General features: G+C 36.9%; 1 protein-coding gene across 5 annotated transcripts in view; it reads left to right on the top strand.

Moving 5' to 3' along the window:
- The window catches only part of CDIN1 (CDAN1 interacting nuclease 1), a 212,335-nt gene that overhangs the window by 27,537 nt on the left and 160,521 nt on the right, over positions 1-24,277 (top strand). For 3 of the 5 annotated variants that reach the window (XM_046010359.1, XM_046010360.1, XM_046010361.1), the window contains exons 2-3: positions 22,775-22,820; positions 23,707-23,771. The exons of the other annotated variants lie outside the window; for them this stretch is intronic. In XM_046010359.1, coding sequence (XP_045866315.1) covers positions 22,775-22,820; positions 23,707-23,771 — 111 coding nt within the window. The remainder of the gene's footprint in view (positions 1-22,774; positions 22,821-23,706; positions 23,772-24,277) is intronic. 5 annotated transcript variants of the gene reach the window in all.

Genomic DNA, 24,277 nt, shown 5'->3' on the forward strand with positions numbered 1-24,277 from the left:
TTCCGTACAGTATGGAAAAATCAAATGCCTTCCTTCATGTGACCTAATGTGTATGTGACTGTACTCCATCCACGGCCTGGGTCCTCTTAAGAAATAGGGGCCCATGATCATGACCAACTTCTTTGAGATCGATCTACATTTCTTTTCTCTTTTTTCTTCCTTGCTTTCTAATTTGAAATTAAATCATTATATGCTATATAAATATTAAGTTTTAAATTTTTCTCATTGAGATATAATTCATATACCATAATGCCCTTTTAAAGTATACAAATCTGTGCTTTAAAAATCACTGCTGTTAGTATATTCACAAAGTTGTGCAACCATCACCATTATCTTAATTCCAAAACATTCCATCAACCCCAAAAGAAACTAAATAGCCATTAGCAGTCACTTCCCATTTCCATTCCTTCTCCTACCAACCCTGCGCAAACCATTAATCTGCAATCTCTCTTTAGGTTTTCCTATCTGAACTTTTTATTTAGGTAGTATCATACAATCTGACAGGCTTCTTTAACTTAGCATGATGTTTTTAAGGTTCATTGGTGTTGAGTTCTTTTTTATTGTTGAATAATCCATTATATGACTATACCACATTTTGTTTATCCATTCATCATGAGTTTGTGGCTATTTGATGGTTTCCACTTTTTGACTGTTATGAATAACATTTCTATGAACATTTGTGTAAAAGTTTTTGTGCTGACATATACTTTTATTTCTCCTGGGTAAATACCTAGGTGCCAGATATCTGAGTAGTATGGCTCACCATTTTGAGACCCTATCAAACTGTTTTCCAAGGGTCTTTTATATTCCTATTAGCACTACTGAGGGTCTGTTTTCTCAGCATCCTTGCCAACACTTGTGTGTTGTCTTTGTGATTATAGCCATCCTAGTGACTGTGAAGTGGCATCTCATTGTGGTTTTGATTTCCATTTCCTCAATAAGTAATGATGTTGAGAATGTTTTCATATGCTTATTGGTTATTGTATATCTTTTTCAGAGAAATGTCTATTCACATTCCTTGCTCCTTTAGTTTGTCTTTTTATTATTTTTGTTATTATTGAGTTTTAAGTGTGCTTTACATATTCTGGATACACATCCTTTATCAGATACACGATTTGCAAGTATTTTGTCCTTGTCTGTTGGTTCTCTTTTTATGTCCCTGATAGTGTCCTTGTGCTGTTCTTTCAAAGGGATCTTACTTCAAGCAAGAAGAAAATAGAAAGAAATATAGAAATATTTGTAACCTTTAAGGAAAATACTATTGCTTTGTTATGAAGTTCTTTTTGTTTGACAAACATACTGTTTTGGTGAAGTTGTTTTCCTTCGAATAATTTGTTAAATAGAAAAAAAAATTGTCAGTCTCTTCAATATAACGTAAAGATCAGACATTTAATATTTTTCTTTTAAAGTTATGCACATAAATTAAGTGAGAATTAAGTGAGAATCTGATACAAATTATGTTTAGTAAAATGCTAAAAATTTAAAAAATTACACAAATCAATACAAGTGTGAATTTCTAAATAGTATATAGTTGTAAAGAATCAGGGCCTTATCAACTTGAAATTTAAAAAAGAAAACTTGAATTCCATTGTTTTTACAATGTAATTAGTCAGGTACGATTTATGGATTTATGAAATGTATTCTTTTATGTGAGCACTGGGAAGAGTATATGACCTTTCCTGGTCCACAAGAGCCAGGCCTGCTGATCCAGACCTAACAGGAGGTCTGACTTCCTAAGCCAGGAGGGTATGGCCCTGGGCAAGTCACTTCCTCTCTTGGAGCTCCAGTTTGCCCTCGTGGATAGCAGGAGCCTCTGCTCTTCACACAGGGATGCTGTGAAGAGAAATGTGGGCCATTCCAAATTGTGGAAAAGCTTTTAAGAGAGATGTAGTGCCAAGGTAATGTCCTGCCAATCTGGAGGCTGGTGTTTTTGTAAAGCTGTGAAAGAAAACTTTTGACAGACTCTGGGAAAGAAACTAAATGACAGTTTACCCCTTGTGAGGCTCTCTCTGTGACCACACTAGCTCTCTGACTTCTCAGAGCAGTGCGTGCACCCAAGAGCTGCTCTGGCTGACTAGTGTCTCAGGGGCTCGGAAAGACTGAAAGCACTGCCAAAGGCATTTATAAGCAACATTTAGGCAACAGTTCACAAACTGTAATACGGAAAATTTTCAGCCAGTAAGAAGGTATTTGCATTAAAGACAAAACAGATGACACCTGCATCAAAGCACAGGGATAATTGCGTGTTGAAATGATATTTGACTAAAACAAGGGGGCATGTAGAAAGCCACTTAGAATTGCAGGATTGTGGAGAAGCAGCTAATTGCTTGCTCGTCTTGTCACTTTGCTTCTTTTAAGTGACTTAAGCAAGGTAGACTCTTAAATTGTGCCTTTATAAATCTTTTCATTTGTGTAATGTGAAAATTATAAACGTGTGATTACCAGTCTCTTTATCCAGCCTCAGTTGTGTGGTGTATTGTCTCCTTTGGACAGTTAATGAGATGCTGGCTTTTGTGCCATTTATCCTGGGAAATAAATGACTAACTTTCTTTGACATCTCCTTTTGCCACACTTTCTTTGATTTGGATTGGTGCATTTGTAACTGAATGTGGGGTGGGGGGTGGGTATGTATAGATTTTTGCTTTGTGTGTATGGATAATAGGAATGTGTGAAGTCTGGTTTTCATCTGATTCCATTTTGCATATACTGAGGTACCTGCTCTCTCCAATGACCACCCCCTCAAGAAAATTATGTCTCTAGAATTGGTGACCTGTTTTTAAGAGAACTTATAAAATCTTTCTAAATGAAAAATCATTCCAGCAGTGTCTAATATTGGCAATTTTCCTCTGTCTGCTTTTAGAACTTATTGGCCAACCAGGTCAGACATTATTAAAGTTCAAGGGATCCAGTGGGAAAAGTAATGGTTTTGTGCTACTATGAATTTTAAATGTTGCCATTTTCGTGTGTTACAGCATCATCTGTTCTCACATGGCACTAAAAATGTATAGAAGTTTTAGACCAAATTCAGGGTCAAGGTTAGGAGAGTGATGATGCCTCTGACTCATTCTCCTGGAATTATGTTACTCAAATTATCTACATACCATTTTGTACCAGGATACTTTTTTCTAGTCATTTGAAAGAACTTACTGTAAGATTTTTTTTTTTTTTTTTTTGGTCTCATAACTTCTTGGAAATTTATACAGATATGGTTGGAGAATAATCTTCACTCACAGTACTGCTAGGTATTCACTATATTGAAATAGTGGGGAGTGCTTCATTTCTGAGAATAACTGTGTTTGGTGCCTCACAAAAGCAATGCCTTTTATTTTTTATTTATTTTTTTTTTTAAAGATTTTATTTATTTATTTGACAGAGAGAGATCACAGGTAGGCAGAGAGGCAGGCAGAGAGAGTGAGAGGGAAGCAGGCTCCCTTCAAAGCAGAGAGCCGGACGTGGGACTCGATCCCAGGACCCCGAGATCATGACCCGAGCTGAAGGCAGCGGCTTAAACCACTGAGCCACCCAGGCGCCCAAGCAATGCCTTTTAAATAGAAAAGACTGGGGAGGCTGAGTCTTGCACAACGTACTTTTTTGGGAGTCCCCTCTCTGACACATGGGAGTGTTAACAGGGGCTTGCTAGCTATTTGCTGAATTATTGAATAAATGAACTGACAGCCTAACAGGAGTGGCTTCTAAATGTATAGTTATTTGATGTACAAAATTACTGAATTTAATGAAATGAAGAGAAACTGAGATTTATACAAAATCATCATGGTTTAGGGGAATATGCATCCAGGGATACCTGCTTCTCATGAAATGAAATGTCCATATCTCATAAAACCAGTTGCTTTTAAATTTTATCAGTATTATTATCTTAGAAGAGGGGAAAAAATTGTTTTGAGAATCAAATACTTAATTCCTACATCGCTTGCCTGGCTCAGTCAATATAGCATGTGACTCTTGACTCCAGGTCATGAGTTCAAGCTCCATGTTGGGCATGGACCCTACTTAAAAAATAACAATAAAAAATTTTTTTTAAAAAACCCTGATTTTAAAAAAACCTTAATTCTCAAATATAGTAAATATTACACTATTCTGTGATAAGAGGGTTAGAAAAGAGAGAATCCTTTGCCTTTTGTCTGATGAATAACAAGTCATTTAATTGGTGGCATTTCCAAATCTAATAAGTTCTGTTGCTCACCAATGGTGTTTGAGAAATGAAATTCATTGTAATAATGATTGCAGAGTGCTCTCAAAGGAATATCATATAGCAAGAGTTTAAAATGGCTTGGGTTTATTAAACCAGACTTAGGAGAATCAAGGCAGCTTTGGAGCAGGGAGTTAATTTTTAGCCACGTGCATTGTCAATTATTATAGCAGCTTTGTTTATGACTATTGAGTTCACTGGTAGAGTGCTGTGCTCATGGCAGAAATTGTTGTTTTCCCCCAGCATCTGTTCTTCCCTTCCTTCATGTTGACAGGGGTTCTTGATTTTAACCAGGCATATAATTTCCTAGGACAGAGGCTCCCTCACAGCCTGCGTGGACATGGATGGAACTGAGTCCTGGCTTTTATGATGTACGTGCAAGTTTCAGGAACCTTCCTTAAAAGAGATCCCCAGTCTCTTCTTCAAATTCTTTCTCCTTCTTGCTGTCCAGGTGCCACTCCCTTAACCATGGGGTGAGGGCTGCTCCCTAGAGATGATGGAGAGTTGGACTGGATGCTAGCCTGGATCCCAGGGATTTCCTGGAACAGAATTGCTATGCTGGAAGAGACAAATTTCTGCCTTGTTTAATCCATAGTTTTTTTAGGTTTTCTCTCCCTTGAAGCTGAACCTCACCCTTTTGATGTAAAGGTTGAGATGCTGTGTTTTACCAGACTCGACTCCTGGGGTATAAGGTCAAAGTATAAGTGGGTCAGACCAAGTTGCTCACCTTATCCAGAGCTCTTTCAAAGTCCATGCCTTGCTGATTGCCGCTGAGGCAGGTAGCTTTTCAAGAAGGTTAGCTCTTGAAAGAGCTATGGAGGTATGCACATATTAGAGAATCAGAGCAGGGGGCTTATTGCTTTAGATCGTCCTGTGAAACGGTAGTATGTGCAAGGTCTTATGTTTAAAAGTTGGTGATGTAAAGTTTAAAAGATGTAAAGGTAAAAAGAGCCCTTGCCTTAAAGAACTGAGTCTAATGAAAAAAAAAAGCAAATAAAGAAAGGAAGACTACTTTAAATTAAAATTCACATGAGACTTATTTATGGGCTCAGTAAATCCAGAAGTCCGAAGGGTTTCATGAGCTCTTAGACCAAAGCAATTCTACTGAGAGCTGTTGAACAGCAGTGCTAATGTCCCCAACAGCCAGTGAGAGAGCCATCCAGGTACATTTTCGAATGCTTAAAATTCAGATTTTTAAGAACACAGGCTTTCTCAGCTGGGTTTGTTTGCTTGCTTGTTTTTTAGTTTAAAGCCACATGGTTTGCTCTTTTTCTTCCTGGGACATTGTGTAATGTCAGAATTCTGGTACAGTTCAGGCTTAATGTAGTCATTTTAGAAACTCTCAGCTTATCCTCCTTCATATTTCTGTTTTAAAAGCAATTCCGAAGGAGAACACTTGCCTTTGCCTTGTCTCAGCTGTGTTTAACATTGGGCCAGTGAGAGAACATAAAGAAAAACTGTCAGAAAATGAAAATGAGTGTACGGGAAAATTTGAGAGCAGTATGCTGTAGACTAACTTAATCTCATTGTCTGGAATGAAGATGACGCCGCTCCCTTGGCCATCAGGATGAGAGCGACATCTTAGACATGGTGGAAAGGTGAACTGGGAAGATCTGGATCTCCAGGACTTGAAGTCACAAGATTGAGTTTTAAGAGGCTCAATCTTTCAGGAACTAGATGCTTCTGTGTATGTTTTGGTAATTTTTCTGAGCCCTCATTTTCTAATCTGCATATAGTATGTTAGTCTTGCCCAGCTGATACCTAGTATTGTTTTAAGACTGTGTATATGAAATTATAAAGTGTTATACTCATTTTTTTAGTTTATGGGGAAAAAATTTCATTTTAAAAAAATTAATTTTGTTCCATTACTCCCCCCCCTGTTTAGAGGGACAGACTCCTTGGTGTTAGCTTTTCAAAAATGTGGAAAATGTGATATCTGATACAATATTTAGGAAAAGGTTTTGTTGGCTGACCTAACAAGTTCAGGTTCAGGTGTGTTTTGTTTTTTTTGCTTTGTTTTTCTTCAAGGGCTTTTAATAGAATTGCTTTAGTCTAAGAATTCATAACAAACTAAATGAAATCCTTCAGTCTGCTGGATTTAGTGAGACCATAAATTAGCCTCATGGTGAATGTATCTTTCTTTTCCCTTTTCATTTGACACAATTCATTGAAATGATGACTACCTATAAGTGGTTAGAATTTTATATGTGGGAAAGTTGAAGAGAAAAACTTTTGAAAATAAGGTGTTTGTTTCTTTCTTCTTAGTATTAACCACGTTTGATCCTTTTCAGTGTGCTTACATATTTCAGTATATGTTACCTGATGTGTGTATCTTAAAGCTGAGAGAGTTTATATTCAAGTGGATTTTTTCATCATTTTTACTGTCACTTGTAGGACTAAGCTGGGCATGATCCAATTTTCCTCAGGAGAATGGAGTAGGCTTGTAGGATGGGTGGGGACAAATGGACCTGCCTATAGATGTCCTCTACCCCTGTACTGGTCTAGAACAAGTTGGGAGCAAACAGAGTAGGTGTTGTGAAGTAGAGAGAGGCATCTGTAGGGACCTCTCTCATGGGGAGCAGGACCTAACAGCGAGGCTGGCCCAGGAATGGGACTTAAGTTCTTGTTAAGAGCAAATTCTCAAGTAACCATAATACTAGAGAGGTTTGTAAAGACAGGGTCCCCATTACCCAAAAAATCTGGGAAGCGAATTTTACCTCAGTGGTCTGTGGGCTGAGTCTGAAGAAAGAAGAGCCCGAATTGCAGCAAATGGGACTTAATCTCAGGTGCTAGAGTGTTTGGCTGAAGGTGCTCACATGCTTCCTCCTTGATGTTAGGGTGGGTCTGGAAGTCCTGGGTAGACCCCAGGATGAGGTCCTGTAGCTCTAGGAGGAACCAGGTAGGTACAGCAAGCACTTCCCTAGGTGGGTGCTGTCATGAGTTACCTTAGCATTTGTATCAGGGAAGGCAGTCTTTCTGGATTCCTCTGATCTGGGAAGGGAGTGCAAGGCTCTGGAGGTCATTTTGATGCTGAGAAGAGGATCTAAGCTTCTTATATCAAAATCAGGCTTTTCTAAATATTGAGATGCACAATTTGGCACTGCTTGTGCACTGGGCACATTGAGATTTGGGGAGGACCTTATACAATGTAAGTGGCGATTCTGTACACAATACAATTTTTTTTTTGTACACAAAAATTTTTTGTACACAAAAACACAATAGCAAATTGTGTTTTTTGGTTGGAAGGTGTTTTTGCAAACATACATGAAACACAGTCATATTTTTGGGATATTGTATACATACCAAGGAAAAGTATATTTTCCTCTCTGAATTTTAATTTCTTACATAAATAAGATTAAAATCATAAAAAATAAAGAAAAATAATCACCTGTAGCCTCAAACTGTTACACATTTTTTTCAATTATATCTCCTTTTATAGACCTTGAACATATGCTTACTTAAAGCTTAATTCTAAATATAGTATAAATATAACTTTATATATAATTTTTTTCACATCAGTTTATAGCTAAAGGTAAATTCATTTAAAGCCACTGTTGCACATTAACTTTACTGGGTTGATAAATTCAGATCTGCAGAGTTGAACTTAATGGAGAAAAGGTGGAAGCTTGTGATGCAGGATCCATTTTTTTGTTGTTGAAACTAGGTTGTTTTGCATTTAAGAGTCATGTGATATTAGAGTACTGATTCTTTTTTTTTTTTTAAAGATTTTATTTATTTATTTGACAGAGAGAGAGATCACAAGTAGGCAGAGAGGCAGGCAGAGAGAGAGAGAGGAAGCAGGCTCCCTGCGGAGCAGAGAGCCGGATGCGGGGCTCGATCCCAGGACCCTGAGATCATGACCTGAGCCGAAGGCAGCGGCTTAATCCACTGAGCCACCCAGGCGCCCCCTAGAGTACTGATTCTTGAAAGCAATTTTATTTCTTAGTTGCCATATTAAGAATATATGGTTTGAGGCCAAACTAGCTATATTCACATGCTGGCTCTGTTAGTTTGGATAAGATACTTCATCTCTCCTCCTCAGTTTCTAAAATACTACTACTTCTATTATTTTAGTGATGAGAAATAAAACAGAGCTTGATACCTAAGAAGCTCTTCGCCATCATTGTTATCTTTGTCATCATAATCACATGATCCCCAAGATAGTAGGTATTTGTTGAGTATCTACTCTTTATTAGACTGATGGAGTTCAACAGAAATGAGAAAAAGTTACAAACAGGATCTTATAATAGAAGTTAGTGTATAGGAAGCGTAATTGTGTTGTGCATAGTCATAGTGGCTGAACTCCATCACTGTTCATCTTCTAGTTTCTCTGAAGACACACAGAGAAGTAGGGAAGGCATTTACAGCCATTTAAAATGGATTTTATTGGAATGAATGACACTAAGTGCTGAGATTAACTGCCAGAAGGATTTGATTGTGAATTAAGAATAAAAGTTTTGTGGTTAAGAGTTAAAATTTTGTATTTAATAAGAGAAGAGCTTAATGGATTTTAAGGCATTCCATTTGTTGTTTTAATATTCTCGGCATTTATTATTAAACTGGGGGTGGTTGTGGACTAATTATAGTCCATATTATGACGATTATGATGTTTTAGAGAAGACTGAAAATCTACATTTTTTTTTCCAAGCTAATGCAGTAGGGAAAATATAGCATCTGAAGCTTCAAATAGTTTGCTTGACCTCATATGATCACTAGTGAGGCTATGTAAAGGACTAAGTTTTCAGGAAGTTACTTTTATGCAAATTACTGCATTTTTCTGTTAAATTCTTTTTTAAAAAAAAAAAGGGGTTTTTTTTAGATTTTATTTATTTATTCATGAGAGACAAAGAGAGAGAGGCAGAGGGAGACGCAGGCTCCCTGCTGAGCAGGGAGCCAGCCGATGTGAGACTTGATCCCAGGACTCCGGGATTATGCCTGAGTCGAAGGCAGACACTTAACCATCTGAGCCACCCAGGCGCCCTTTTTGTTAAATTCTTAAGTGAAAAGCATCAGTTTGGTAACTGGAGGTTGGAGTAAGAAATAAAAACCAGGGAAAGAATATGAAATTATTAATGCCATTATGTTAATATAACTGAAAATTTATTTAGGAAGAAAGTGGTAGAGATGGTAGTGTGATTTTTATAAATTATAACAACTATAAAGTGAGTTTGACCGATCATTTTACTGATTCTATATAAGGTCTCTGTGACCTATTAGAAAGATTAGGAGCGCAGAACACATGCTTCTGTACAGCAAAAGAATAAGACAATGTTTAGATGGTTTTAAACAATAACCTAAACTTTTTTTTAACCCTGTGAAAAGTTACAAAAGCAATTATGTTTATTAGATATAGACTAGTAGCTTTATGGTCACAGAATTTTAACCTCAGGGTGTTCATGCATTCATTTATGATGATACAGATTTGGCAGAATGACTTGGTAAATTTAAAAAAAATACTTGAGAAAGAAAAATTAATTTATTTGGTTTGTATAAGCAGTTTTTTTTTTAGATTTTATTTATTTATTTGACAGAGAGAGAGAGATCACATTAGGCAGAGAGGAAGGCAGAGAGAGAAGGGGAAGCAGGCTCCCCGCTGAGAAGAGAGCCTGATGTGGGGCTCGATCCCAGGACCCTGAGATCATGACCTGAGCTGAAGGCAGAGGCTTAACCCACTGAGCCACCCAGGTGCCCCAGTAAGCAGTTATTTTAGGAAAAATATTTGAGGTGGATCAGAATCAGTAATGTTTTTAGCACTGGATATTACTGAAGAAAATTTAGCATTGTTATTTGGTGTTATTTTAGGTCCAAAGCTTTTGCAGAAGAAAAGCCAGATTGATATGGTGGTATAGAAAGATAATAACTATTGGTTAGTGGTAAAGTTGCCTCATCCCATTCATGGTAATAATATCATAGATTGCCTACTGAATTATGCTGAGTGTTGTCAGAGAAGTGATTCTGTCACCGCAATAAAAATTGATACTGTTGTTTTTTGGTATCTCATTTTGTATTTTGAAGCCTTTTGACAAATGTCCTTAGGAATCTACCCTCATTTTTTTTTAAAAGATTTATTTTATTTATTTGACAGACAGAGATCACAAGTAGGCAGAGAGGCAGGCAGAGAGAGAGGGGAGAAGCAGGCTCCCCGCTGAGCAGAGAGCCCGATGCAGGGCTCGATCCCAGGACCCCGGGACCACACCCAAGCTGAAAGCAGAGGCTCCAACCCACTGAGCCACCCAGGCGCCTCAGAATCTACCCTCATTTTAAGTAAAAGGATTACCTTTATTTTCCACAACATCGGCCACCATATTAAAATTAAAAATCTTAAGAGCCAAACCAATCATTTAATTTGAATTTGCTACAAAGAAGTAGGGCCCCTTTTAGTTCCTAATGGCCACTTGTCTCTTTTCCTGGGATAACTTAATTCAAGTCAAGTCAGAGATCTCCTAAAAAACAACAAACAAATAAAAACAACAAACACCCAAACAAACAAATAAAAACAACAAACACTTGAATAATTGTTAGGTTGAATATTATTATAATTGCTTATATTTTTACGTGTAAAAATACAAATTTTTTAAAATCAACTTTTCAAGTAAAATTCTGGTGGCTCTTTTGTTAAACATCTGTCTTCAGTCTTGTATCAAAAAAAAATAAGGTAATTTGAGGGAGACTGGGAGTTCAGCAGTGAAATAGTTGTGGTCTTAGACCCAAGAGGTGATTATTTAACCTCTACTGGGGGATGTGGTACCTTATAATCACAGGTGAATGAAAGGAGTTAATTATTTTCCTTCATGTTCTCACCCTGTGGTCTGATTGCTTTAAATGCTTAGAAGTCTTAATAAGCAATTTAATCACTCTAGCTATTGACCTAGAATAGACCTGTTATGTTAGGCCCAGAAAGAAATGTCCAGTGTCAACATGATTACAAGTAGTTATTATTAGGACTAAGACACAGTTTTTTGATAAAACTACACTTAAAATTTTTAGGGCTGTAAGCAGAGAGAAATTTAGTAAGTCTAAACCTTGAACTTGTAGAATTGATAAAAATCCTAGAACTTTTAAGATGAAAATGGTTTCTAAAGTCATAAATCTTATGTACAGATGTTGTAACTAAGACTTAGAAATATTAAGTTATTTTCACAATTGGGCTTTAAGCACTTCTAGAATAAAGACAGTTGTTCCTATTGGTACTTCCTTGACAATACAGCTTTTGATGCTCCCCATTATTTAGAAAATAACTGTGGAATACATAAAGATGTCTACCAGAAATTTGTAGGAGAAAACTAGTAATCTGAAGGGCTAAAAAATGGTCCTAAGTCGGGGGAATGACACATTACCTGGTAAAATAATCACTGTCCATATTGTAGGGTCATATTTAAAATTTTGCGTCTGTGCTAGAAGAAAAGAACTGTCATAGATGGAAAACGTCATAATTTTGATCTCCTGTTCATCACATCGTTTGGTGGTAGGAAGTGGGAACTTTGTGGGTTTTGGGTCTTCTGGTCATATAACATAGGTTTTAGCATATTTTACTTTATTTGTATTTATGATTTAGCCTATACACATTGGTCATTGATACAGTATGATTACTGAAATAACAAAAATATGTGATATTCCCATCTGTTAAAATGACATAAACAATGTATTACTCCATTAAATCCTGCTTGTAGTACAACTTATTTTTTTCCTTGATTTACCTGTATCTGGGATAAAATAACACTTTCTGTAACATTGAGTAAATCATTTCATCTCTATTATCTTTACTTTTGTTATTTCTAAAATGAGAGGGTTGGGTTAGAAATAACTCTGATATCTCATTTCTTGAGATACTCCTTTCACTAAATAACTTTATTTAATAGTGATAATATGTTCTACGTGAGTATCCTGAGCCCAGCTATTACTCTAAAGAGTAGAAATTTTCCCAGGTAGAATAAAGAGAGGAGAACATTCTAGACTCCAGAAAGAACGTGGTAATTTATAGCGATGTGGTGAAATTAAGCTATAAACTGCTTGGGGGTTTGAATGTGGGAAAGAGTGTGAGAGGCTAGAAAGAAGGGGCCTGAAGTGTGCTTTGCTGAGGAGTTTAAGCTTCTTATATAGATAGTTGACACCTCTTAGGATTTTCAGGCCTGAAGGGTAACATAATTAGATGCATATTTTAGAAGCATTGTTGGTAAATTAGAGGTTGGATTAAGGGTGTAGAGACCTAAAGCAAGGGAAGTGAATCAGAAAATTATTTAGCAGTTGAGGGGAGTAGGGATGGATGTGAACAACTTTTAATGATAGAATCAATAAGACTTGGTGACTTGTTAGATGTTTCAGGGGTGAGAAGGAGGGGAGAATATGGAGTGATGCATAGATTTCCAAGCATCTGTGTTTATAGAAATAATTTACTTAAGGGAATTTGGGTCTGAAACTCATTTCTGGGAAAGGGGATGGTGGTAAATTTAATTTTAAGATACTTGTAGCCAAAGAGGTGTAAAGTCCCATAAGGGGTTATAAAATTGAGACTGATTCTGTGTAAAGATGGAGGCTGGGAACAATATATTTGGGAGTTATGGAAGTAGTTTGTAGAACACAGCTGGATGTGCCTTCACCTGCATGAGCATGTAAGGTGAAAAGAGAAGAGAGCTGAAAAGATGTCCCTGGGAAACCATAGGGAAGAGGATGTGCAGCCGTTGGAAGAGAGAAAGATAGGTGGTTAGCAGGGTAGGAGGAAAATTATTAGAAAATAGTGCCCTGGCATGCTGGGTAGGAGGAAAGTTATTACAAAATAGTGCCCTGGAATTCATGGGAGGAAAGATTTTTAAGAAAAGAAGGATAGTCAGTGCAAAATGTTGCCATAGGTCAGATAGGATAAGAAATATGTCTTTGGGGGTTGATGGTAAGGATGTCTCTGTACCCTTTTTACCTCTGTAACCGTTTTAGTTAAGGAGTGAGGGCAGAAGTGAGATTGCTGTGGTGTAGAGGCTGAATAGAATCTATGGAATCAAAGCCCTTCTAGATAAAGACATTAGATCATGAAGAGTATCAGTGATGGACAGTAGTTTGAAAGGTAGGCAGGTTGTGGCTCATAAAGACAGCAGCATGAAAATAAATGAAGAAACTGATGAAAGATATACTAGCTAACATTCTGTGTAGAGTTGGAAGTAAGTTGAATTTTAACCAACAAGGGAAAGATTATAAATATCTACATACAATTATTAATCTATCATTATCTGTCTTCTCTCTCTCTCTCTCGTCATAATAAAATTATCACAAACTTAATTTGAGCACTTCTTATAATGTAGCTTCATTTGATTTATTAAACAAGGGGGAAAAAAACAGAAGAAATCATTGTGGGAAGAATTGATAAACACCTCTGACAAATATATCTATTATTTATGTATTGTGTTAAAGTTATTGGGATTACTTTAGAGAAGAATGACCAGACTTTTGGTTTTTACAAAGAAATCGACTGTCACCCAAGCTTCTTATTCTTTATCTGATTTATGTTATGGCTCTTTCTAAAAAGTTAAAACCTAAATTTAATTAGAAAGGAAAGAAATCTAGATACTTAAGACTGACTAAATTGGAACATTTGAAATAGTGCAGACTTAGAGCAAAAGAATCTTAAAGATCAATTTATCCAACTCCTCTTCAATTCTTCCTTCTTGATTCTCTTATTTCATTTCTCTTCCTTTTTTGTTTTGTTTGCTAGGATCTTCAGTTTGCTAGAATCTCCTAGAATAAAAACAGTCTCTTTCTCTTTTCTCCCTAATATCTAATCTGTGCAATAAATTTCTCACAGCTGTTGATATTACCACTATTGTTGCTCAATTTTGTCATGATTTCTTCTTTAATCTATGAATTAGTTTGAAATGCATTTTTTTAAATTTCTAAAAATATACGGGCTTTTAGGGGACTAACTTTTTAATCATCGAATTCTAATTTAATTACCCTTTTACGAGATATAGTCAAGTCCTGAACAGAACTTTTGACGGCATTATAGGGCTTGAAGACAAGATTTAAGGATCAGGGGCCAGCAAAGGTTGGTGCTCATGTAAATGTCCCAAGCTTTGAGGTAGGACCCTGACATGCCATACCATAAGAGTGAATGTGAACTGAAAGTAAGACAACTCTCATGTCAGTTTGAGGTGCACTTCATTGGCCCCCAGAATTAATACCCAATATTGTATTAAGCTGATTCTAGACTTCTTGTGCTGCCAGAATCAAATCAGAAATATCAATGGAGAAAGATAATATTTTAGTCTTCAAATTATTTATAAAGCAGTTTTTCAAGTAGAATAACATATAGTGAGAGATACTCAGTCACATAAGTAGACATGACAACATGAATGAAAGCTAGTAGAAGCTGTAGAAATAGACTTAAAGGGTCTCTACTTATTGGAATACTAACAGAATTTTTATAATCGTGCTTTATTCAAAGAGTTAAAAATGAAGACTAAAGCATGTTACAGGGAATTTATTTGAAAAATAATCATAGAAAATCTACAAGTGGAAAGTACAAAAACTGAATTTGGATGGATTTAACAGTAAATTAGACATTATTGAAGAGAGGTTTAGTGAGCTGGAAGATAGAACAGAAGAAAATACCCAAAATGTACACAGAATAGCAAACAATAACAAAAAGGTGGAACATATTAAGAGAGAGTAAGAGATGGAGAATATAGTAAGGAGGGCTTAGTACACTTAATTTGGAGTCTCAGGAAGAGAGACACAGAGTGCTAAAGCAGTGTTTGAAGAAATAGTGATTAAGAATATTCTCAAGATGATGAATGACATCCAGCCACATATTTAAGAAGTCCAACAGATTCTAAACAAAAAGGGAAATAAATGCTACAGTTAAAAATCCTAAAAACCAAAGATAAAAAAGAGTCCTGAAACTAGGTAGAGAAATAAGACACATTATCATTGAATGAACCAAAATTTTACTTCACCTACACATTTGTTCTGGTGGATTTATTATTCCAGATGCAGGAGTGGAGAGGGAAGGAAGGGCAGTGATATGGTACATATGTTGGTATATCTGAATGAATAGAATATATAAAGCAAGAGCAATGCCTTGTGACTTTATGCAGAATTAAAACAATGCCCATAATATTTTATGTGGCAGGAGGAAAGAACTGTATATAGTGTTGTGAAGTTTCTCTGTTTTCCTTGCAACAGTTAACCACTAATTATAAATTATGATCATTTGAGGAAGCATGTGATTTCATATGACAATCATTAAAATAGCATAATTTTTTCAAAGATTTTATTTGTTTATTTGACAGACAGAGATCCCAAGTAGGCAGAGAGGCAGGCGGAGAGAGAGGGGGAAGCAGGCTCCCCACTGAGCAGAGAGCCTGGTGTGGGGCTCGATCCCAGGACCCTGGGACCATGACTTGAGCCGAAGGCAGAGGCTTTAACCCACTGAGCCACCCAGGTACCCCAAAATAGCATACTTTATAAAGAATACACAACTTTCAAATTGCCAGTGTTCAAGTAATGAAGAATAAGTATTAAACCATTTGAAATTAAGACAAGAAAGGCGAGAAAGGGAACATAAAGTAAGACAGCATTTGGCAAGATGATGACTTAATCCTAATGTATCAGTAATTACATTAAATATACATTGTTTAGCTATAATAATCACAACAATGTGGTATAGATAATATGTAAAGATAAATGTATCAATAAATGGAACAGATTAGAAAGCCCCAAAATAGACCTTCAGATATTTGGTTTTCTCAAAGGCAATAGTGATAATTCAGTGGGCACATGGGGGTATGGTCAGTTAAATATTCATATGAAAATAAAAAAAAACCTGCAGCTCCTATCTCCTATCAATGTACAAATTTAATCCAAGATACATTATAGGACTCAATGTAAGAGCTAACACTGTTAAGTTTCTAAAAGAAAATACATGAAAATATCTTTGTGATTGTAGGTAGGCACAGATTTCTTAGAAGAGACACACAGAAAGTGTGAGTAATCAAATTAAAGAATTGATGAATTGGATTTCATCAAAATGAAAAACTTCTGCACTTCAAAAGATATATAAAGAAAATGAAAAGCCAAGCTATGGACAAAGCACTAAGCTATGAGACAAGGACAATCAGCAATGGGGAATTTCCTTTAAAGTTGGTGGGAGTTTAAAATTGTTACAAACACTTTAGAAATTGTTTGACCGTATCTTCTGATGCTAGAGATGTGCATGTCAGATGACCTAAAATTTCACTCCTACATTTTTACTCATTAGAAATGAATGCACACGGGGACCGAGAGGTATGCAAGATTATTCATAGTAGCATTATTTTCATCAGCAAAAGACTGAAAACAGTTCAGCTACCCATCAATAGAATAGATAACTGTGGTATATACTTAGACAAGAGAACGCACTGTATAACAATGAGAAAGATTTAGCTGCACTTAACATGGATGACTTTCATAGACATGTTGTCCCACGAAGGGGCCACGTACAAAAGAGCACACTGTGTGGTTCCGTTAATGTTAAGCTTGCACACAGGCAGAGCATACCTATACAACCTAGCAATATTTGCTTGGGTGGTAAAACTGTAAAGAAAAGTAGGAAAAAGAAGAACATAAAGATCAGATTCATTTGTGAGAGGAAAAGGCTGGTGATCGAGTAGGGTGCTTTTTGGAATGCTAGCCGTGTTCTGTGTGTTTACCTAATGCTCTATGTGGTTTTGTTTTTTATATATTCATTGGCTATACATTTGTTCTGTTTTTTTTTTCTCATTGTGTCTCACAATAAAAATAGTTTAAAAAGTAATATGTTATGGCATAGATAAATGTTAATATCTTACATAATGAAGGCATGTGACAAAAAAGTATGTTAAAAACCTAATTTTTAAAATGTTTATGTGTAAAAAAAAATGTTCATGAGTGCACATAGACACACACACACATATACACACTCACAGCTGACCCAGAGTAAAACATAGGAGGATATATGCCAGAATGCTAACAATGAACATCTCTGCACTTTACACAGAATATATACTATTTTATAACTAAGAAACCCTTCATTAAATATTATTTAATAAAATTAACACCTGTAGAGCGTATTGTCTTCTATCGAGAAGACTGGGTTATTTATACTGTGTTGTTCAGGGAAGGATTTAAAGCTACTTTACATGCAGTAAATGGCATTTTGAGCAAAATACATATATGCAATCACATAGAGACACTTCAGGCAATGGTGTGGTTATTAACAAAATATACTAAGCTACAGCGGGAATAATGGAAATTACCCAGCAATTTTTTAATCCTAAACTGTGTCTTAAAGTCATTAGTTCCTTTAACTTTCAACATAAAAAAGAACAGCATATTTATGTAGCTAGTTAAAGGAAAACTGTAATTTGATTTTTTCAAAAAAGGGAATATTGTCTAAGGTCACAGAATTTGTTCAAAACATCTATGACTTCAGTTTCCTATTAAGAAAGCAACAGTGCTTACCTTGCAGGGTTGTCTGGAGTGTAGTGTGATACCACATAAATGCTTAAGCAGCGGTATTAGTATACATGACATGTAGAACTGATTTCTGGGAACTGTTGGAAAGGAAGACTAGCACTGAGATAAGAGTTTGGGTTTGGGAATTGGACCTGGATTTTTATGGCCTTGCTCTACAAATAAGCAATTATGCGTATTACTTAACTTCTCTTCCTTCATTTCCACATCTTTATTATTTTTTTTAAAGATTTTATTTATTGATTTGTCAGAGAGAGAGCGAGAGTGAGCACAGGCAGAGAGAGAGAGAGAGAGAAGCAGGCTCCCCGCTGAGCACGGAGCCCGATGTGGGACTCGATCCCAGGACGCTGGGATCATGACCTGAGCCGAAGGCAGCCGCTTAACCAACTGAGCCACCCAGGCGTCCCTCCACATCTTTAAAATAAGGAAGATAACGGGCTGACCCCAAAGGGTTGTTGTGGGGTTAAAGCAAAGCGCCCGGTACAGTGTCTAGCACAAAGTAAATATCCATATAAATGTTAACTGTTGTCATAGAGCTGTTTTATATGTAACTTCAGGTTACCAGCAAGATCAGTTAAGAGCCTGGGACAGTGACCACTTGTTTTTCATATATGTAACACCTATAGCCTTTCAAAATTTTTCTTTTTGATAATTGATTACTGTTAAGTCTAATGCTGCCATCTATATAGTCATTTATGGGAATATTTGCCATGATTGGGCATAAAATATAGTCTGCAACCTTGATACGAAGTTGAAAATTGGGAAGAGAGGTAATGGGGGGTAGGTAGAGTGCATAAATATTTCTCTATTTCTTGAATTTAACTATTTTTGTCCTCTTTTCTGGTCCTCCCCACCCACCAGGATCAGAGTATCAGTAATCTCTCTCCACATTCTTCCCATTTTGCATTCTGTGTTTCCGGGGTTGGGGGGAGTTAGTGGTATTTTTTCCTACCAAGTCTTGCTATCTTACTAAGTCTCATTTTGATTTTATGGGGTGGGGGGAAGGCTTTCTGTTTGACTTTGTGTGTAGGTGTGTAGGAAGGTGGGAGCCAGGGAGGGTAAATGCATTGCTGTCATAGAAGACCTTCCTTGACCAGTACTCTGAATCATTAACCACATAGAGCCAGTGTTCCATTGTGTTCTTTCACAGACTTAGGGAGGCTGCACCTTGTAACCATGAGGTCTCTAAGTCTATTGCTTTGTAGGAGTATCCTGCTTCATCTCCCTTTAATTGGTTTACTGCTTTCTGAGCTCCAGAAATAATATTTATTTTGCTCAGTGAATTTTGAGCTCAGTAAAGTGTAGACATTTAAGCTTCCCAGATTCTGTAGAAAAAGGAGCTTGGAAAGTAAATGATGTATTTACCTTTTTATGGTCTTTTTTCAGAGGTAGGGTACTTGAAAGGGGGAGAACATAAAATGTGTAGTATCTTCTTCCTTCAGATTCTTTTTTTTTTTTTTTATTAAGTCTCCACCTGGGAATGTGAGTACTTCCTCCTTACATGAAAGTTGAATTGCAACTAGGACAGTGCTGAGCTGTCTGCTCTTAGTCTCTGTAGCACTCATGAAACCCTCTGATGTTCATTTTCTCTGATATCCTTCAGGTTACTTGAACATCTTAGCTGGGCAGATTTCAGGATATGTTGAGTTAGATATTGAATGGGGAGCTCGTATATCGCTTTTTCATACATCTGACATTTGAAGAGTCCTGAATGCAGGATAGAACGAGAGTAAATAGTACCCCATCAATATTTAAAATCTGTATGGAAAAATCATATACACACTCCCCAACTTATGATCTCTGGGCACATCAATTTAGTGACACAGTGACAGACAGAGGAACAATTTTAACGAAGCCAAATATAGTAGCTGCCAGCTAAGAAGAGAATTAGAAAGGACAAAAATGGACAATCCTTTCCAAGTAGCGTATCCCATACACGTGCCATCATGATGGAGTACTTTTTCTCCTTCTCCATCTATCACGTCTCCTATTTCCAGGACGCATAGAAACCGGAGTGGGTTTATTTCTTCTTGAAGGTTAAAAAAAAAAAAGCATACATTATTACTCAGAAGAAGTATGGAGCGTGGTCAGTTCAATTCATGCTGCTTGAACAGTTCAACAATGTTCTCAAGGCCCTGGGATCTTTCCCTTGTCTGTGCTGCCATCCTCATCGTGTTGGCTCTGACCTCAGCTTACTTACCCACCACTGTGGTATGATGGTTCCTGCTCTGTGTGACCACTCACACAACTCGTGCAAGGTTTTACATAGCCATTCTAGGGGTCCACTGGCTTGCTCTTCTTTTCTCAGAAAGCTACAAAGTGAGGTGCTTAATCTGGGAGGGTAGTATGGGGAAAAAGACAAAACTGATTTTTGAAGAGGTTTTAATAATATATCTTGGACATTTGTGCAAAATGAGTGACTCTGTTTTTGAACATGTAGATCTAAAACACATATATGCTAAGGGACACAGGTGGGCTCCAAAGCCAGTGTAGTCTTGAAATATGTGAGGATTCAGGCTGTGATTTGCTTCACTAGATCCCTAAAAATGTTGGTACTTGACAGTGTTCTCATTTTTGCTTTTTTGGCTGCATATACATGTTGAAAGTTTCCTCTAAGTCAGTTACTTCCTTTTTTCTTTTCTTTTCTTTTCTTTTTTTATCTTGATGGCATATGTCCCCCTACCCATGACCTCAGGACAGTATTGATGCTCAGTGAATACTGCCAACTGATTGTGGTGTTCAATAGAAACTTCGCAGTTATGCAGTGTCTTTTTCTCTCCCCCTCACTGGCTAAAAACCATATTCCTTGTGAACCTGGTGATTGTTTATACCAAAACTTCTGCACTCTCAGCCAAATTCAAATCAAACACTGGGAGGTTGTGGAGGGAGAGGGGCAGACATGGTAAGCTCTTCAGAGCTGTACTCTTGAAGACAGTGATTGCTCTAACCTCTTCTCGCCTCTTTCCCTTAGGAATATCTTCTCAGAATTAGCACTCCAGAGGAAATTAGCATATGGTATACATTGGAGTCAATGTCTTGCTTTCACTAATACTTCTCTGCTCTTGGAGGTATGAGTCTAATTCAGAGCACTCTTCTGTAAGCTTATTAGCGCATACACGAACAGAGTTTGGTTGGCAAATAACCTGGCAGAGGACATTCAGCTCTCTACAGCTTTGTCTAGTCAACCAAACCCAAAACATTTGGGACCCAGGTCTGTCTCTGCTTTTTACTATTGTAGGTATGTCATTTGCTCTCTTTATGTCTAGGCCGGCCAGTATTTACCTACTCCTGGAATCTTCTCTCTAACCCCATTGGCCCTTGAGAAAATGGGTTACTCCATAGACGTGGTACAGTTTCCGCTGAATTGAATTCTGAGCAGTTTAAAGATAGTTTCCTGGCTAAAGACATTATCTCATCTTCCATTTTTACAGTACCCTCAGCTCCTGACCAGCTTCTCACTTTGAAACTGTTTATTCATGAACTTACTTCTCCAGCTGTCTCTTACTTCTCCCATTCTGGGTGTCCACGGTTACACTTTCATTTTATTCAATTTAGTGAATAAAATATCCTCCTTTGTCATTGGTTGCCCATTACAAATACATTTAATTCCATCATATTTTCTGACCCTTAGAGACCGACATTTTGTCTATTATTAAATGGCTAACCTAAATATGTTTTGCTGTACAATGAGGAGAGGGTCTATTTATTGTGCATAAATAATGTATTGACTTATTCAGTAGTTTATAAAGACGTAAGCTTAATTTTGCCATTTTTTTCTCAGAAGCCCTTCTGGGGTATGTGATTTCATATGAAGTTCAGACAAGCCAGGAATAATAGGAAGATTTTATGTGTAAAATTGGCTCTTTCAAAGGTGGTTTCCATTTTTAAAGGGAAACTGAAAAAAATTGGACCATTGCAAGTTTATAATTTTTTAATAATTTTTTATTCAGTGTTTTCGAGTTATTGAAGCAGTTCTTTAGTAATGGTCGGTTTTCCCTGCTAAACACATACAGTGTTTGTGGTTTTTTTAAACCTTTTTTTTGTAGTCTGATGAGTATGGCAAGGGTTTTGAAGCCAAATCTATGATGGTATGCAGATGATGATAACTCTGTGGCACCGAGTAAAGAAATGTGGTGTCATTGTTTTTATTTCACACTCTCCAAATTGCCTGTGATGAGCTGAAGAGGTTTCATTCACGCATAGACAAATTTTAATTATTCATAGTGCTTTGGTGTACCATAAAAGTCAAATTATTAACACTGTAATTTGTTCAGATAGCATTTAGTAGGAAAATATATCAGAAATAATTAATTGTTCTCAAGTTACGATAGGGGGCAATCAGAAAGAGTAGCAGTAGGATACTGATTGCTTTTTAGAGAAAAAAAAATTCCGTTCTGTTAGTAAATGTTCACAATTGTGAGAGGCAAATTCCCACTGGGGAAGAGTGTTTTCCAGGTTGTTTCTCTGCCAGGTGTTTGATGTTGTGTGGAGTCTTGGATGCATAAGGCTTATGGCCGTCTTTGGGAATGACGTACTCCCAGGACCTCAGCTTTCTGCAGTGAAAGCTCCTATTTTCAAAGCCCACTAGTTTCAGTAGGAACATTCCAGTGGTCTCTAGGTGGTACTTCTATTGAAGACCATAGTTTTTCCCTCGACTCTGAGAGGATACCTGTCTACTAACAAAATTAATTTAGAATGTTGCCAGTGAGTGAACCACATGTTCTCCACTGTTTATAGGATTTGACTCCTATCATTTATTAGTGGAAATAAACCTTGCCTCCTTTTGGTCTGTTTTAACATAACTGCACGCTACAGACATGATTTATAATCATTCTAAAGGTAACAAAAGTCCAAATTGTGTGATCATTTGCTCTGAGACCATCCATATTTTTCCCTTTCCCTTTTTCTGTCTCCTTGACCTAGCAGCAGGAAGCCTTTGTTTGAGGTGTTCATCTGGAACAACTTTTCCACACTTGTTTTCATGTTCTGTTAGATTACAGGGCAGCAGGCCTACCTTTGAAGCTCCTTTCTCTTTTGTTTCTTTGCCGTGCACTCCAGTAATTAACTTTGTCCTTCTTTTATTTGTTCCAGTCAATCGCAGGCCACTCTGCTGAGCATCTTCTCCCAGGAGTACCAGGTTAGAAGTTTTCTCCTTTGTGAGGGTTGACAGGTGCCTAATTGAATGATGAATGTCCCTTTATTTCTTTGTAATTGAACTGCCAGCTCTCTGATTGGGTTGGAGGATGTTCTCCTTTCCACATCAAGCACCGCCTGCGTCTCAGTGGAGGCCTGCCAAGCCTACCCATCCATCTGTCTAATAACATCTAGCCTTTGCTTATTTGGTGGACCTGTAATAAATTATGCTAAACCATTATTATTCTGACAATAATAATTTCCCTGTGTTACGTGGTTCTATGTGCTAAATGTTTGCTGACTTGCACTGTCAGTGCTGCTTTCCATTGCTGACAGAGATGATGATAAATGACCATTGCTGGAGTGGCAGAAGGCAAGAGAGGCAGAAAATGGAGTCATTTATCATGAGATGACAGGTGTCAGTCAAGTGGCAAGTCTCTATGGAATTACTTTTTGTAGTTTTCAAATAAGTTGTTTTTAAGCAATGTTCTTCCTGGTTAAAAATGGCAATTGGATTGTAAAACTAGAGTGCAGAAGACTTAGATGGAATTGAATTGGGGGAAAATTAATACAAAGGTTGAAAGAGGGAACAAGTTTTTCTTTGCCCTCTGCAACCCTAAGCAAACTTATTTAGATTCAATTACTATGACCCTGTTGGCTTTTACATACATACTGTACCTTGTGCTACAGGCTGAAGACATCCCGGCCAAGCAGTAGAGATTAAAATGCATAGATTCGTGGAATGGAAGGAAAAAAGACCTACCACTGCCCAAATCCCCAAACTATTTTTCAGTTTTCCCTATGTGCCAGATATTAGGATGAAGAGGTATGTCATTCTGTTCTTGAACCTGATGCGTGACACAACATAAGGATCTTTTTTTTTGTTTCAGAAACATATTAAAAGAACACATGCCAAACATCATACTTCAGAAGCGATTGAAAGTTATTATCAGAGGTATGACCTGTCTGCCCCACTAGAGGGTATCATAGTACCTATTAATTGTAATAATAATTATGAATAAATTAGGTTACTAAACTAATTGTCTATATAACATTTCAGGGCATTGTGATATAAGTCTTACTTAAGACTTCAGGTGTATGTTTGCTTGATTTCTCAAATGGTTTGTTTAAAGAATATGGTGAGGCTGTCTTGATTGTGTATACACATACTGTGTAAGAAATCCTTACAGTATTATAGAATCTCAGCTACTTTAAACTTATTGTAAGTGTGTATCTTGTATAGATACATGTTAATATACACATGTATCTATATATATGTGTGTGAAAGTTCTATCAAGTTTTATTTCTCATTCAGATCAACAAGTTGAAAAATACATTAGAAAATAAGATTGAATTTTGGTTCACTTCTGTTTTGTATCATAGGTATTGGGTTTGCCATTTTAGAAATAGGAAAAAAAGGGGGGGGGGCACCTGGGTAGCTCAGATGGTTAAGCATCTGCC

Source organism: Meles meles, chromosome 6 (assembly GCF_922984935.1).
Source record: "Meles meles chromosome 6, mMelMel3.1 paternal haplotype, whole genome shotgun sequence".
NCBI lineage: Eukaryota > Metazoa > Chordata > Mammalia > Carnivora > Mustelidae > Meles > Meles meles.